The sequence below is a fragment of the Balaenoptera musculus genome, chromosome 1 (assembly GCF_009873245.2).
Source record: "Balaenoptera musculus isolate JJ_BM4_2016_0621 chromosome 1, mBalMus1.pri.v3, whole genome shotgun sequence".
NCBI lineage: Eukaryota > Metazoa > Chordata > Mammalia > Artiodactyla > Balaenopteridae > Balaenoptera > Balaenoptera musculus.
The window spans coordinates 153,014,366-153,028,359 of NC_045785.1; the positions used below are offsets into that span (position 1 = coordinate 153,014,366).

The window sequence follows — 13,994 nt, forward strand, 5'->3', positions numbered from 1 at the left end:
CTCTGAGTTTCCCTGTCAAACCTCTTGCTGCTGCCCGTCTGGGAGCAGGTGGAAGGAGCATGCAGAGAATGTCCGGGCTGCTGCAAACATTTCCTAGCCAAATGTAGGCTTGGATTTTCCCCTTCTGCTACATCCTGCCCTTGAACTCCAGGAAGTTGCTCTTGCATTGCCAAAGGTTGAGCTCTATTTTGAGCTTTTGCAAAATGCTTTTTTTCCCCCCTTTGCACATTTAATCAAAATGGCACTTGGCAGCTGTGTGAACAATATTGTGTCTCTGAAACCACCCCCTCATGCCTGGCTTTTTCCAGTATTTTCAAACAAACAGAGGCCTTTGACTTTGACACTTCAAACATCTCCATCCTCTTAGAAAAGGGTGACTTCTGGGCCCGACGTATTTGCTTTCAACAACCAGTTAAAAAGGCAGTGTGATTAATTATCAGCTCCTTTCTTTTGAGCTCACGTGACTTCTCACCTGGCATCTCAGTAAGTCTAACTTTCCCCAGTAAGATCAGGAAAGCCTGGGGATGGGTCACTTAGTTTGCACATGGGCAAACAGGTTCATTCATTTGTTGAAGGTCGGGAAACAGAACCTGGGGCATTGTGGGACCAGGCCCATCATACATTTTTTTTTTTTTTTTAAAGAAATTCACGTTCTTTTATTTATTTATTTATGACTGTGTTGAGTCTTCGTTTCTGTGTGAGGGCTTTCTCTAGTTGCGGCAAGTGGGGACCACTCTTCATCGCGGTGCGCGGGCCTCTCACCATCGCGGCCTCTCTTGTTGCGGAGCACAGGCTCCAGACGCGCAGGCTCAGTAATTGTGGCTCATGGGCCCAGTTGCTCCGTGGCACCATCATACATTTTTAACCAGCTCTTTGTATGATGGGGTTGGTTTGGATTTGTTTCATCCTCTCTCCCTTAGCACGTCCAGCATAGCCAGGAACTAATCTTAAATTTAAAAAGTGAACATTAAATAGCTGGGTCAAGCATGTAGCATGAAGGGAGTAGTGGTTTTAGGTCCTCACTGGAGACAGTAGGGTCCATGTGATATTTATCACTCACTTAGCACCGTCCAATGGGAAGCAGAGCTGCACCCTCTGACAGTCCCCTCCCTCCTTCCTCAGCCCACTTCTCCAAGCTTCTCCATCACCTCTTGTTTTGCAGCCTGCCCCTCATGCATTATGTTGGCCCTTATCATGGCAGGTAAAGAAGACAATGGAGGCCACTCTGCAGACCATCCAGGACATTGTGACCGTCGAGGATTTTGATGTGTCCGATTGCTTCCAGTACAGCAACTCTATGGAATCCGTCAAGTCCACGGTCTCAGAAACCTTCATGAGCAAACCCAGCATTGCCAAGAGGAGAGCCAACCAGCAAGAGACAGAGCAGTTCTATTTCACGGTGAGGGGGTTCACTGGCATTTAAAGATCATCTTTAGGCACTGCAGCACACACAGGCCATTTGGATCCCAGTGTCCTTGTCAAGTGTCTGCAGGATATCTTATCAAGTGTCTTGCAGGATATCAAGTCTTTGAATATCTTGACTTGGATCTGGGCATGTTCAGAGACCACCCCTACACTTAAAGACACAAATATACACAAGTTGTATATCTAACAGGGACCCCCAAGAGAAAGGATGGCCCCAAGTACACTACCAAGAATATTTTCTTTTTTGAAGACTTTTTTAACCAGCTAGTAAGATTTTGTTTGAAAGTTTCCTTCTCACCCCTAGGGGTCGTGAAAGGGGGACTGCATCTCTTGGTTCTTGAGAACTACGTTGAAATATTTTGGCTAACACATATCTTGTTTTTAAAGTCTGTAATCTTTTCTGGTTGATATGATATGATGACATAATTTAAAGTGGGAAATTATTTTTCATAATTATGGCTGAACTTCAAAGGGACAGGTAATGTGCAGCATTGTTGGTTTGCAGAGAATTCTAAAACATTATATTTTGTTATTCATGCATCTCCCAGTTCTCTTTTAGACAGATGGACCCAATTTTTTTTAAGTAGTGTTAACAGTCCTTTGGAAGGTTGCTGGCTGGTCTTTGGTGCTACTTTTTAATAATTAAGTTATTTTGAGCTTGCCAAGTAGGATTTATTGCCTGAACTAAAATTTATTTCCTAATCTTCTGACGACTAAGAAAGAAGAAATTAAGTTTGCAGATGTGAGAGGAAATATAGCCAGTGAATATGCATACTGATTCTGAATGAGAGGAATTAACTTGTTTTTCAGTCAAGAAACACAGTCTGCATGTAGTAAATTGAATTTTTCCTCCAACTGGAAACATTTGTTTAATTCTTCTTTGAACACTGCCCTTTCTCCATTAAGAACACTAGTGATTTGCTATCTCCTTCAAAGAAGAAATCTGTTTTTTCACTTAATTAAGCTCAGAATTCTTCAAAAATTTTTTTTTTAAGTCCTGGAGAAGACTGTTGAAAGGGAGTGATTTAACAATATTATTCTTTTAAAATAACTTTTTTTTTCTTGTAATACAAAACAAAACATGCTTATTATATAGAATCTGGAAGTAAAAAGAAACTAAAAATCAGCCATAATCCCAATAACCTAGAAATAATAGTGTTAGAATATATTCTCTTCCAGGCTTTTTTCTATGCGTACACACAGATGTGAGCATATATTTATAATTTTATTATAAAAAATGGGATACTGCTGTACATATTGTTTTATAATCTGCTGCTTTCATTTAACAAATGATTAATATTTTCCTAAGTCATTTCATTATAACATTCTTTAATACATTTATGAGTAAAATACTAAAATCTATACAGAGAAAGAATGGAATGACATTTTGGCTCATTCATTCATTTTTGTAAAATACATAGCACATTGCCTGTTTTGTAGCGAGTGCTCAAAATTGCTGAAAATTTATTATCCCCATCATCACTATTAATTTATTCATTGAATATTATTAAATTGTTCATTGATCATTTATTAAGGATCTACTATGTACCAGACACTGTGCTATATAAGCTGGGAATGCTAAGAATATAAAATGAAGAGGAGAATGATGGAATTAGGCCTATGAAGGGAAAACTTTCTTCTTTACTGCATGTAAACAATTACAATACAATTACAATAGGTTGATTTGGGTAATTAAAAAAAATAAATGTAAAAAATGTTAAGTGCATACATGCACATGTGCATGAATGGCAATCAGGATAAATGGAGTTGGGGAAACATTACATACAAAGTAACTTCTGTGCTGATCAGGCAATGAATCAAGAGGAGAAAGGCATTCCTTGAGGAAAGAGCAACATGTGCAAAAGCATGAAGGCATGAAATACCTGGGACAGACATGAAGAAAACTTCCTGTCTATAGTGAGGGCTGTGTACCTCCCCAAGCTTCTTTATCTCAGGAGGTTGTTAAATCCTCGAGAGGCTTTTGGGATTGTCTGGCTGGTCTGTCTGGACTGCTTAGATATAACGCTACTTAAACGACCCAATCTTGTTACATTGCAGAACAAGATTAAATAAGAATTTTGGACATAAAAATCGGTATTTAAGACTGTCAGAAATTACTTTTTGGCTTTAAGTGAAGCTATAACATTTGTATTCAAAATTGACCTTTAGTAAGAGCAGGAATGACCATATTCAAACTGGTGACCTCCCAAATCCCACCCATCCTTTCACCTCTGTCTGAATACACTGATGTCCTCTAACTCATTTCCTGTCTTTTGTGGCCGTAATGCTACTTATCACAATTGTGTGCAAATTTCCTTGGCTAGCAGGAAGGTTTTTTTGTCTGGGCTTGTCTAGTAACAGATTTACAAGAGAGTTCATCATTTTTGTGATTGGTGTTTGGAACGCGTCAGATAGTTCATGATAAAAAGACTTCTGGGAGGTGGCAAAATGGACATTCAAGAAAAGGGGGCGTGCATGTTCCCCAGGACAGCTGCCTGTGCTTGCCGAACCCTACAAAGCCAACACAACTGCAGATGTGCTTTTCTTAGTCTTTTGTCTCCACAAACGTTTCCCATGTGTTTCCCTGTGCCCTTCAAAGACATCAGAGTAGCGCATCCTAGAAGTTGCCTTCTTTTGGAAGATTGGGAAGAGGTCCCTTGTCATGGCTTTCACTCCTAGTAGTGTGCCTAGTGACCCAGAGGGCTGCTAGGAAAGCTTTCTGACCACTCTCGGCTGTCATCAGATTCATCTGCCCACATGACATCTATTGAAAATTTGAAGCATGACCTACAAAGGTCAGTCGTTTGCAAGAGTCCCAGGAAAATAATCATGGAATTTTAAAGCTTGAAGTGTTTTTAAAAAATCATCTAACCAAACCTTCTCATTTGAAAGATTTTTTTTAAAAAACTAAAAAAAAAACCCCCAAATCCAAAAAGTATGGGTAGCTTGTTTAAAGTCCTCAGCAAGAGCTGAAACCAGAGCTCTGATCTTCTGGTCTCCTGGTCTCAGGACACAGGCCTTCTCTATACCCTGCTGAGGAAGCGGAGGTGAGGGGAAGGCTCAGGAACATTTCAGCTTTCTGCCCTTCTTTGCTCTAAGTGAGAAGACATTTTCTGACCTCCTTGGCTTTGTATCACTTGTCTTCTATAACAAACAATGCAGCACTGTCTACCTTTTTTCCCATTGCCTTTTTATTGCAAGTGTTAAAAAAAGATGCAAAGATTTCAAAAGAGAATACAGAAAAATGTCAAGCCTCTACCCATCCCCAACTCCCACTTCCCCTCCCCTCTGACAGTGATTGAAACCAGTTTCTTCTGTGTCCTTCCAGAGGTATTCTGTGTGGAGACAACCACTGATGTACCCCTTAATATAATAGTATTACATTAGAGATGTAAGGAAATAAAATAAATAGAAATACAAATAGAAGTATACCATCCATACCGTTCTTCACTTTGCTTTTTTCACTTAATTTATTTTGGCTATTATCTTAATGTTAGTCCAAAAGATCTGCCTCCTTTTGTAATGGCTGCACAGAATATCACTGTATGGATGGATGTTCCATCATTTATTTAACCAATTCCCTGCTCATAGGCAGTAATGCTCACTGTTTTTAGCCAAGTACTGTCAAACCCTTATAGGTATTTCCTTGTATGGGGGTTGGAGTACGGGGTTCTTGAATGGGGGATGAAATGGGGGAAGGAGGGCTTGTATCTGATAAAATAAACAAAGCTAAACTGCCTGAATTTGGGAGGACAGATTCGGGTAAGGTAAGAGGTTGGAGAGGACCCAGTTCTTTTGGCCATTGAATGGAGAGTGCTCTAAGACTGCTAGACTTGGTGAGGTCCAAGACCTTTTTTTATCTTGGTATTCTCCAAGAATAAATAGATACTTGATAAATGTGTGCTAAGCAGGTACAAATGCTTGAATGCCCCTGCCCTGTCAGTTAAAGTGGGGAGATACGCTCCTGTTGAAATGTTTGCTCTATTATGTATTCTGTCTGACAGCTGTTTCCTGCTTTAAAAATTGACGGGGAGGAGGGGAAATGTCAGCGTGCTTGGATGGTGGGGAAGCAGCCACAGTAATGACATCTGTGTATCTCTGTGCACGGGGCTGGCTAGGCATAGCTCGCTCCTCCCACCCACCCCACCTTCTGGCAGCAGCGGATACTTATGGCCTTGGGTTCACAGATTAAACTCAAGGCCTAGGCAAGGTCCGTGAGTTTTATACCACCATGGAAAGAATGTATTTAAAGAGAAGAGGTATTTTTAAATTAAATTTGAAAACCATTCTTGTGCCTCTAACTTTTTTTTTTAAGTCCAGAAACCTGCTTTGATTGAGCTTTCTTAAGTATTAGCGCAAAGCAAAGAAGTTTAGAGAAGGACTGTTTTTCGGTTGAGCAGGTGATTCTGTATAAGGAACACTTCTGAGCACCTGCTAGTTGCCAGTCCTTGTGTTAACAATCACAGTCGTGCTTGTTATCTTATTTCATCTTTAACACCCTTGTGAAAAAAGATATTATCCCCATTTTTCAGATGGAGAAGCTAAGATTCTGGGAGTTAAGTGACTTGCCCAAGGTTGGAAGAGTTAGTAAGTGGTAGAACTAGAATATACCAACTCAGACTTCTCCATTTTACTGCAACTAAACTGTCTGTCAGGGAGGGCAGGCTCAGAAAGAAAAATTATTATACTAATCCTTTTCAATTAATAAAACTCATCACTGACAGTTAATACCCAATTAGGAATTATTTAGAAAGAAATCAGTGAGATCATAAAAACTGAATTGAAGGTTTACAATGGCAAAAACCAAAACCACTCAATAGGCTCCTGCCTCCCTTCCTATTTTTGGAAAAAATTCTCAGTTTTGATAATATTGCGTGTAAAATGGGGGTAGGGGCCTATGGGGGCGTGGCAATCAGACTGTGTTTTAGGAATTCGATTTCATTTTGGTGATCTGGAATAGACCATGATCCATTCCTTTTTCCTCCACTGAGGAAAACTCCAGGTAATCACTTTACCTTTAGGTGTTTCAGGAGAGGAGCACGGTACAGGGAGTGGAATGAAAGAAAATTAATTACCTAATATTGGGACATGGTTTAAATAAGGAAAGTGACCCTTATTGCCCAAGGAAGGATTTTGAGATTACACATGAACAGTTATTTTCCTAGCCCCCTGGCCTCCAGAAATCATTGAAAAGCTACCTATTCCTCCCTTGTCGTCAGCTGTCTCAGCTCCCTTCGCTGTGTGTCTGGACAGCAGCAGCTGAAGCCTTCTAACTAAGCTCCTCCCAGGAAAGCCCAGGTTACTTCTCCCAGTTTACCTCTCATAGAGATGAGCGCAGATTTATGGGCGGGACAGGGAAGTGATAAATGACATGCCTGCGAATAGGATGCTTTTACCTTCCCATACCCGGCTTACCTAGACGGAAAACTTCCAACCACTGTTTCCACTATTAGGCATGCAGGTCATATACCTTGACACAGTTTTTGATCCTTCAGGATTTAGTGGAACCCGAAAACTTAATTCATCATACCTCTTTATCAGATTGTTATTTATTTTAATGGTTCACTGAGTGACAGCCAGAGTTAACTAGTGAACTGTGAACATGAATGAAAAAGATGATTTCCGGAATCACAAGTATACACGAGTGAGAGGAAGGAATTTGCATCCATCTCCTTTCAGAATTCTGGCTGTTTTCTGAGCATTCTGGTCTTGTTTTAAGGGTTACAGTGTCTGGGTGAATTTTCCCTCATTAGGACACCTTTAGAGTCTCCTTGGGATAACCTTCCAAAGAGGGGGCTCTCGCGGTTCAGATGTTAGCAGTGGATGTTTCCTGAAGGTGTTTCGCCTCTGGGCCCCGAAGTACTGTTCCAAGCCTCACAGTTAGGCATTGGTTGGGGATTAGGATGTCACCCAGGGAAGACTGACAGCAGGTGAGCTGGAGCAGATGGGATGGGGAAGGTGACAACGGAGCCTATTTTCATGCAGATGTTCTCATGCAAAAGCACAAAGGAGCAGAGGGAACAGGCCGTGAGGAAAGCAGCAGAAATGATTTGTCATAGGGCTTGTTTTTTGTTTGTCTTCTATTTAATTCAGAGAGTAGGGGCATACTTGAGGGCGTGGTGTGTAACTGCTGAGGAAGGTTCTATCCAGAGGAGAGTGAGACTGTTCATTTATTTACTCATTTTCACACATTTATTGAGTGTCTACTATCTTCTGGGCACAGTACTAAGCATCAGGGATGCAAAGAATAGTGAATGCCACAGTCTCTGACCACAGAGAGGATACCATTTGGAGGGAAAGACGTAGGAGCAGCAAAGCCTCCATGACAGGGCTGGGTGAAAAGTGCTGTCAGAGATTTGCGAAGCTCCACACAGGAGCATCTGGGTGAACGAGGGAGGGCCAGGTTGAGCATCCCAGAGAAAGCAGCATTTTTCTTTGTTTTCACAAGAGAGAGAAGGAGGGAGAGAGAGAAATACACACTCAGTTAAAACTTCACAGTGTACAGAAAGGTACAGAATAAAAGTAACTCACATTTTTTTCACCCTTTCTTTCTGTCTTCACCCTAAGTAGTAATAGCCATAAAATCAAATTCTTGACGTATAATTATACTGTTTGCTTAGTACATTAAAAGATAGGACTTTATAATTTTAGGTGTTATATCCACTTACCCCCCCACTACCTCACGTATCACCAGTGATTCGCAGATCACGCTCAGGGAAACACTGCCATTTTACCTCGTGAGTTTAGACGTGGGCAGATGACCCCTGACCCAGCAGATGAACCATTGCAGCAGGAGACAACCAAGGCAAACTGAGATCCCCGTGAACAGCCACGGGGTAGGGAAGGAAAGACACCATTTAACAGTCCAAAGGCCTAGGATCCAGGTTTGACACCGCCACTTACTGGCTTGTGGCGATCAGCAATGCCCCCTTCCCCTTCTCATCCGTAATCAGGAAATAATATGATGTCTCCCGTATGTGCTGTACAGAGTTATTGTGAGAGTCAAATACATGCTAAAGTACTCTAAAAATTCTTAAATTGCTACACGTATGTAAAGAATCAATACTGTGAAGTTTTGTTCTGCTTCTCTCCTTCTGCTCTGTACCATAATGGATCAAGCACGTTATCATAACGATTAAAAGCACACAGTGTATTGTCAAACTGCATATGTGGATACTGGCTCCACCACTCACTAATCGTTTGACCTAGAGCCACTTATTGAATCTCTCCAAATCTCAGTGCCTTCATCCGTAAAATGGGGATAATGATAATCCTAGTTCATAGAGTTGTCTTGGAGATTTGATGAATTGTCCAGGGAAACATGGTCTCTTGCTGGGCAGACAAGGGTTGAGAGAGGTCAAATCACAAAGTACAGCACAGCAATCATATTTTGACTGTTAGAGCAGATGGGATCGCATTTCCATAAACCTCATCTTGTGTTTGGAACCGCCAGCATGTGTGTATACAAGTGGAGGGTGGCAGCCCCTCTCTCTGTGTGCTCAGAAATCCCAAGCTTTCCACGAAGACTCTGCACAATAGAGGAGGAAGCGACTGAAATGATGAAAATACGGCTCAGACAGAGATGCGCTGAATGCTGTGCTTGGTGCTTGCAGCCGAGGCAGGGGCTGAGCCTTGACATTGCTCCTGGTGTGAAGGAATGCACCCTGGGAGGGGCCGGGCAGGGCTGGATGTCAGTGGAGGTGATGAGCTGCAGGTGTGATCCTCACACCAAAAAGGCGGGGTTCAGTGAGTCCCTCCACCCCCCCGCTCTTCTTCCTAGGAGCTGAAAGAGATGGATGAGGGGCTCGAGGAGATAGCTTCTTATGGTGGCCGACGTGGAGCTCCCAGGAAGACATAGAGCAGGATACTAATCCACCAGGAAAATCAGCAGCTGCTCAGATGCTCAGGGCCTTAAAAAATAAAAAATAAAAAACAGACCCGGTGAAAATTAAATTTAAAAAATTTAAAAATAAATAATAAAAAATATTAAATATTAAATAATAAAAGAAAATATTAAACAAATTAAATATTATTAAATAAAATACAATATTAAATAATAAAAAATAAAAAATTATTTAAAAATTAAAAAAAATAAAACGGACCCGGTGGAAATTGGGTCAGAAACCGAAAGCCCTCTTAGAAAGGGAATTGTACAGCTGAGCATCTGTGATTTTTTTTTTTTTCCTTCAGGAGTCTGATTGTTCTTTGTCCTCCTGCCTTACAGAAAATGAAGGAGTACCTGGAGGGCAGGAACCTCATCACCAAGCTACAAGCCAAGCACGACCTTCTCCAGAAAACCCTGGGAGAGAGTGAGTGTTGGCTCTGCTGGAGATTTGGCAGTGAGGGAAGTCCGAGCCCTGGGCCCAAGTGCTGAGCACGTGCCTCCATCCTCAGCCAAGCAGACCCAGTCTGGTTATATGAATGCATTGTTTTTCCTCGCTCGTTTGATGTGGAAGCACACGCCCCGAATGACCGCTTGAGTAATGGGGAAGGGCCGATGCTTAATGAAGCACTAATGTGCATCATCTATTTGTTCAAATGGAGTGTGCCTGCTCTCCACCCAGCGCCCATCCTGCGCCTCCTCTGCCACTGCTGGGGCCAAGGAGCTGGTGGGTTCTTTACTGTCCAGACACTTTGGGAAAACTCTCAGCTCCTCTGTAGCGGGACCCAGGCTGAAGCAAGAAGGTGGGGAGCTGTGAGGTGAGCTACACAGCTGCTCTGAGGAGAAAAGAGGAGAGGATTCTCAAGGGCAGGGGTGATGGGCAGACTGCAGCTGTCTGTAGCTTCAAGGTGGGGCAGAGGTTTTCTTCTGCTTTGAAGGGCCCTGGTGCTAAGAGGCAGCCCTCTCCCTGCTTTGGCCAGGCTGAAGCTGTGGTGCTGAATCGACTATCTGGTCTCATAGGATGATTTTAGCCAGACCCTGGAAAGTAGCAAGGCAGAGGACTGGACTGGCACTCTGGGCTTTCTCTCCTCAGCTGTCAAACAGAAGGCAGAGGTTGAAAGAGAAGCTTCCCTGGGGTTTTTGGCACCTTGCCCAGGTCTCCTGCCCAGCTCTCAGCATCCTATGATTAATGGGATTCCCAAGTTGGGGACACCTCTGAAGGCCCTGCCCCACTGATCTCCTCACTTAAAGATGGGGAGGGGGAGGCTACTGGGGTGCTAACACCAGTGAAAGGCAAAACCTGCACCCACAGAGGTCTAGTGTTCTCAAATAAATTCTTCAGACCAACTGCAGAATCTAGGGAAGTATACAGCACTCACTGGCTCAATGGCCTCAGAAATCAGAGCCTCCTACCCGCCCTTCTTACCCTGTTCTCCTGCCCTGAACGATTCCCCCAGATGATTAATTCTTTTATCTCTAATGTCTTTGATCTTGTGATTTTTAAGGCATTTTCTTTTATGTGAAGAAAGCCTGTTAAGTAACTTCTGTTGTCTTCCCTCCCCACCATCCAGGGGACTCAGGCTGAACAGGTCTAGGCATTGAGATCCAAACTTTGCTTATAGAAAATCTTTACTCTTGAGTTATCAGATTGCTCCATGGGGAATCGGAGGAAGAAAAGCCCAGAACTATTTGAAGCAAGTTATAACTGTGATTTCTTTTTGCCAGGATAATCTAAGCATGACCCATAAGTGAGATGGGGAACAGGGCGGGAGAGAGAGAGAGAGAGAGAGAGTGTGTGTGTGTGTGTGTGTGTGTGTGTGTGTGGGTGGGTTTGCAACACACATACATGCACCAAGTGTGCTACTATGAAGGGGTGAAGGTTGGTGACCGTTCATCAGTGCTGCAAATTGCCTTCATCTAAAGATGACAAGTTCTAGCAATAATGAAAAATATAGATCTTCCTGTGTGCAAGTCATCATGTCCCTGCCTTCTGTATGTATTTGTCACTAACGCAAGAGCCCCTTGTTTCTTGCCACAGAGGGATAATTGATGTGTATGAATATTCCAGAATGGAAATGGGACAGATGTTAGAAATAATGGCTCTGAATAATATTTTTGCAGACGAAAGCTGAGCCTTTGGTAGGAGAGGCTGTTGGGGTGGGGGAGGTGTTTCTCAAGATGAGCTGAACTGTAATAAACAATTTGCAACCTTTAAAGGCAGGAAAAAGCCCTGCCCTCCCCCAGCCCCACACCTCGGCCCTTGGAGTCGCCTTTCCAGGAACCTGGATGAGGAGGTTGGGAGCCAATCTCTCCTTCCCCGGCTCAGTGCCTGCTTACCCTTTCCCTGGTTTATCTAATACAGTCTAATACAGACCAAGCTGGGTTAACTGTGGACCCAAAAAAAGCAACACAGATTACATAATGGCCCAAGTGCACATGCATGTGTATTTTTAAAAAACATAAGAATACTTCAGATGAGCGTTAAGATTTTCAATTCCATTTTTTAAGGCTGTGTATGATCCATTCAGCTTAGTATTAGGGCCCACTGTTGGGTTGAGAACCACAGTCTAAAAGCAGTAGCAGCATTTTAAATATCATTTTTCCCTTGTCATTTCAGCCCAGCGTAATGGGAGTGAGAATTTAGTATGAATCTAAAACGAGAATTTCGACGTATGCTCCCTCCTCTCCCCGAATAACTATTCCTTCCTTCTTCCCCTTCCACCCGCAACCGTGTGTGTGTGTGTGTGTGTGTGTGTGTGTGTGTGTGTGTGTGTTCATAGCCTGAAGGGCAAGCAAGTTCATCCCTCCCTCCCCACCACACACATACCCAGCATACATAGAAGAGAAGCTGAATTTCATCTCTGGGAAAGCTTCTAATAATTTGTTCTCTAAGATATGGTCTGCCTTGCTATTTTTCCCCCACATCCACCCGTTTTCCCACTGGGAAGCAGAGTTGGCAATCCTAAGGTTTCAGGATACCAGCAGCCCTGGGCTGGGAACAAGCATCAGAAACGAGGCCCAGAAAGAGGCCCTGGGTGCTCTCTTCTTTTTTGCCTGGAAGGCTGGTCACACGTGATGCTAGTGGCTCCCTGGGGAGCCGGGCAGACACAGTCATTCCTGGGAGCAAGTCTCCCCCTTTCACCCCGTCTGCTTCAACATGTGCTTTTTGCCTTTGTCTTTCCAACAGGTCAGCGGACAGATTGCAGTCTGGCCAGGTAGGTGTGGCCTGAGACAGCCCGGGGAAGGGATGAAGAGAGGCCGGAGGGGTAGAATCATCCCAGCCTGGGAAAGAGCCAAGGAGTTGAGTTGTAGAGGTGTTGGATGACTTTGCGAAGGAGTGGCCTAGGGCAGGGGTGGCTTCCATCCCTTTACCTTGCTGACCCCATCTGGCCTCAAATGGAAATGGGATTTGCTGAGCAGAATTAAGTGAAGAGAGTTACCGTTTGCCGAAATAGTCCCAGAGACCCCCCAAAACCACTGCATTGCACGGAAAAGAAATGTTCGACACTGGAGGATCCTGGTAACCTAACCTTAGCTTTTAGACTTCAACGCGTGGGTTTTGGGAAGTCTCTGACCTAGGGAATGAGGATCAGAAGATAGCATTTGACCTGAAATTTTTTTTATACATGGAAAAGATGACAGCCTCTAATTAGCGAGTGTCGCTGGATAATGAAATATTACATTGCATTGCTTGCCAACAGCATTGGTAGACATCCTCGCCTGATGTACAAGTATGCAGCCCTCCCAATCTTTCCCCACCTTCCCCGCCCTCCCCCACCCCAGCCAAATATTTTCCCTCTCAGTCATGGAGCTGCTATGAGAAAACTCGTGAGTTGGCGGAGAGCAAGGCATTCATTCAGCTGACGGTTCTCAGATGCCTAAAAATGTGCTGATTTAACTGGGGAAAGAGCTTTAATGGGCCGGACTCCTTAGAGACCCTGCGTTAGCCCATTATATAAACCACTTATATCTGGCAACACACACAATAGTCATGAGGCCATTTACAATTATAGGCTCATTACTTAAAAATAGCTTCATTTGGCTTTCATCGTTTTGTCATTGTGGATTACAATAAAGATCCCATTAATATACTAGTATTGTTGACTGGAGGGAACCAGGATAATGGAATTCTGTAGAATATATCTTCTTGGTGCTAAAGTCTTAGTGTAAGTTCACCTAAAGTGCCATAACTGCAGAAGGCTCTATGGGAGTGAAAAGAGCTGAGCTGAATTCCCTTATGCTGTGTTATTCACTGTGTGACCTTGGGCTGCTCTTTTCCCCTCTCTGAACTCCAGTTTCCTCATCTTTAAGACAAGATAGAGAGGGACTTCCCTGGCAGTCCGGTGGTTAAGACTCCATGCTTCCACTGCAGGGGGCATGGGTTCAGTCCCTGGTGAGGGGAACCAAGATCCCACAAGCTGTGCAGCGTGGCCAAAAAAAAGACAAGACAGAGCATTCACCTAGACCCAAGGAGCTCTAGGATTCCAAAGAGGTTCTTAAGAACAGCCTAGTGGAAGTGGCAGACGGTGCCCGGCAGCCGGGCTCTGGTCCCTACCTCCTACCGTCACTCAAAGAGGCATCACTGCTCTCCTTGCTTGGGGGATTGTTGTCTGAGTCAGACTCCCTTGGAGAAAAGGCTTCCAAGGCTAAACACAGCTTGAAAAGCATTGACCTATGGAATCACCAA

General features: G+C 43.5%; 1 protein-coding gene across 1 annotated transcript in view; it reads left to right on the forward strand.

Moving 5' to 3' along the window:
- The window catches only part of SRGAP2 (SLIT-ROBO Rho GTPase activating protein 2), a 240,937-nt gene that overhangs the window by 177,303 nt on the left and 49,640 nt on the right, over positions 1-13,994 (forward strand). Inside the window, 3 exon segments of the mRNA XM_036848932.1 lie at positions 1,202-1,399; positions 9,650-9,734; positions 12,495-12,522. Coding sequence (XP_036704827.1) covers positions 1,202-1,399; positions 9,650-9,734; positions 12,495-12,522 — 311 coding nt within the window.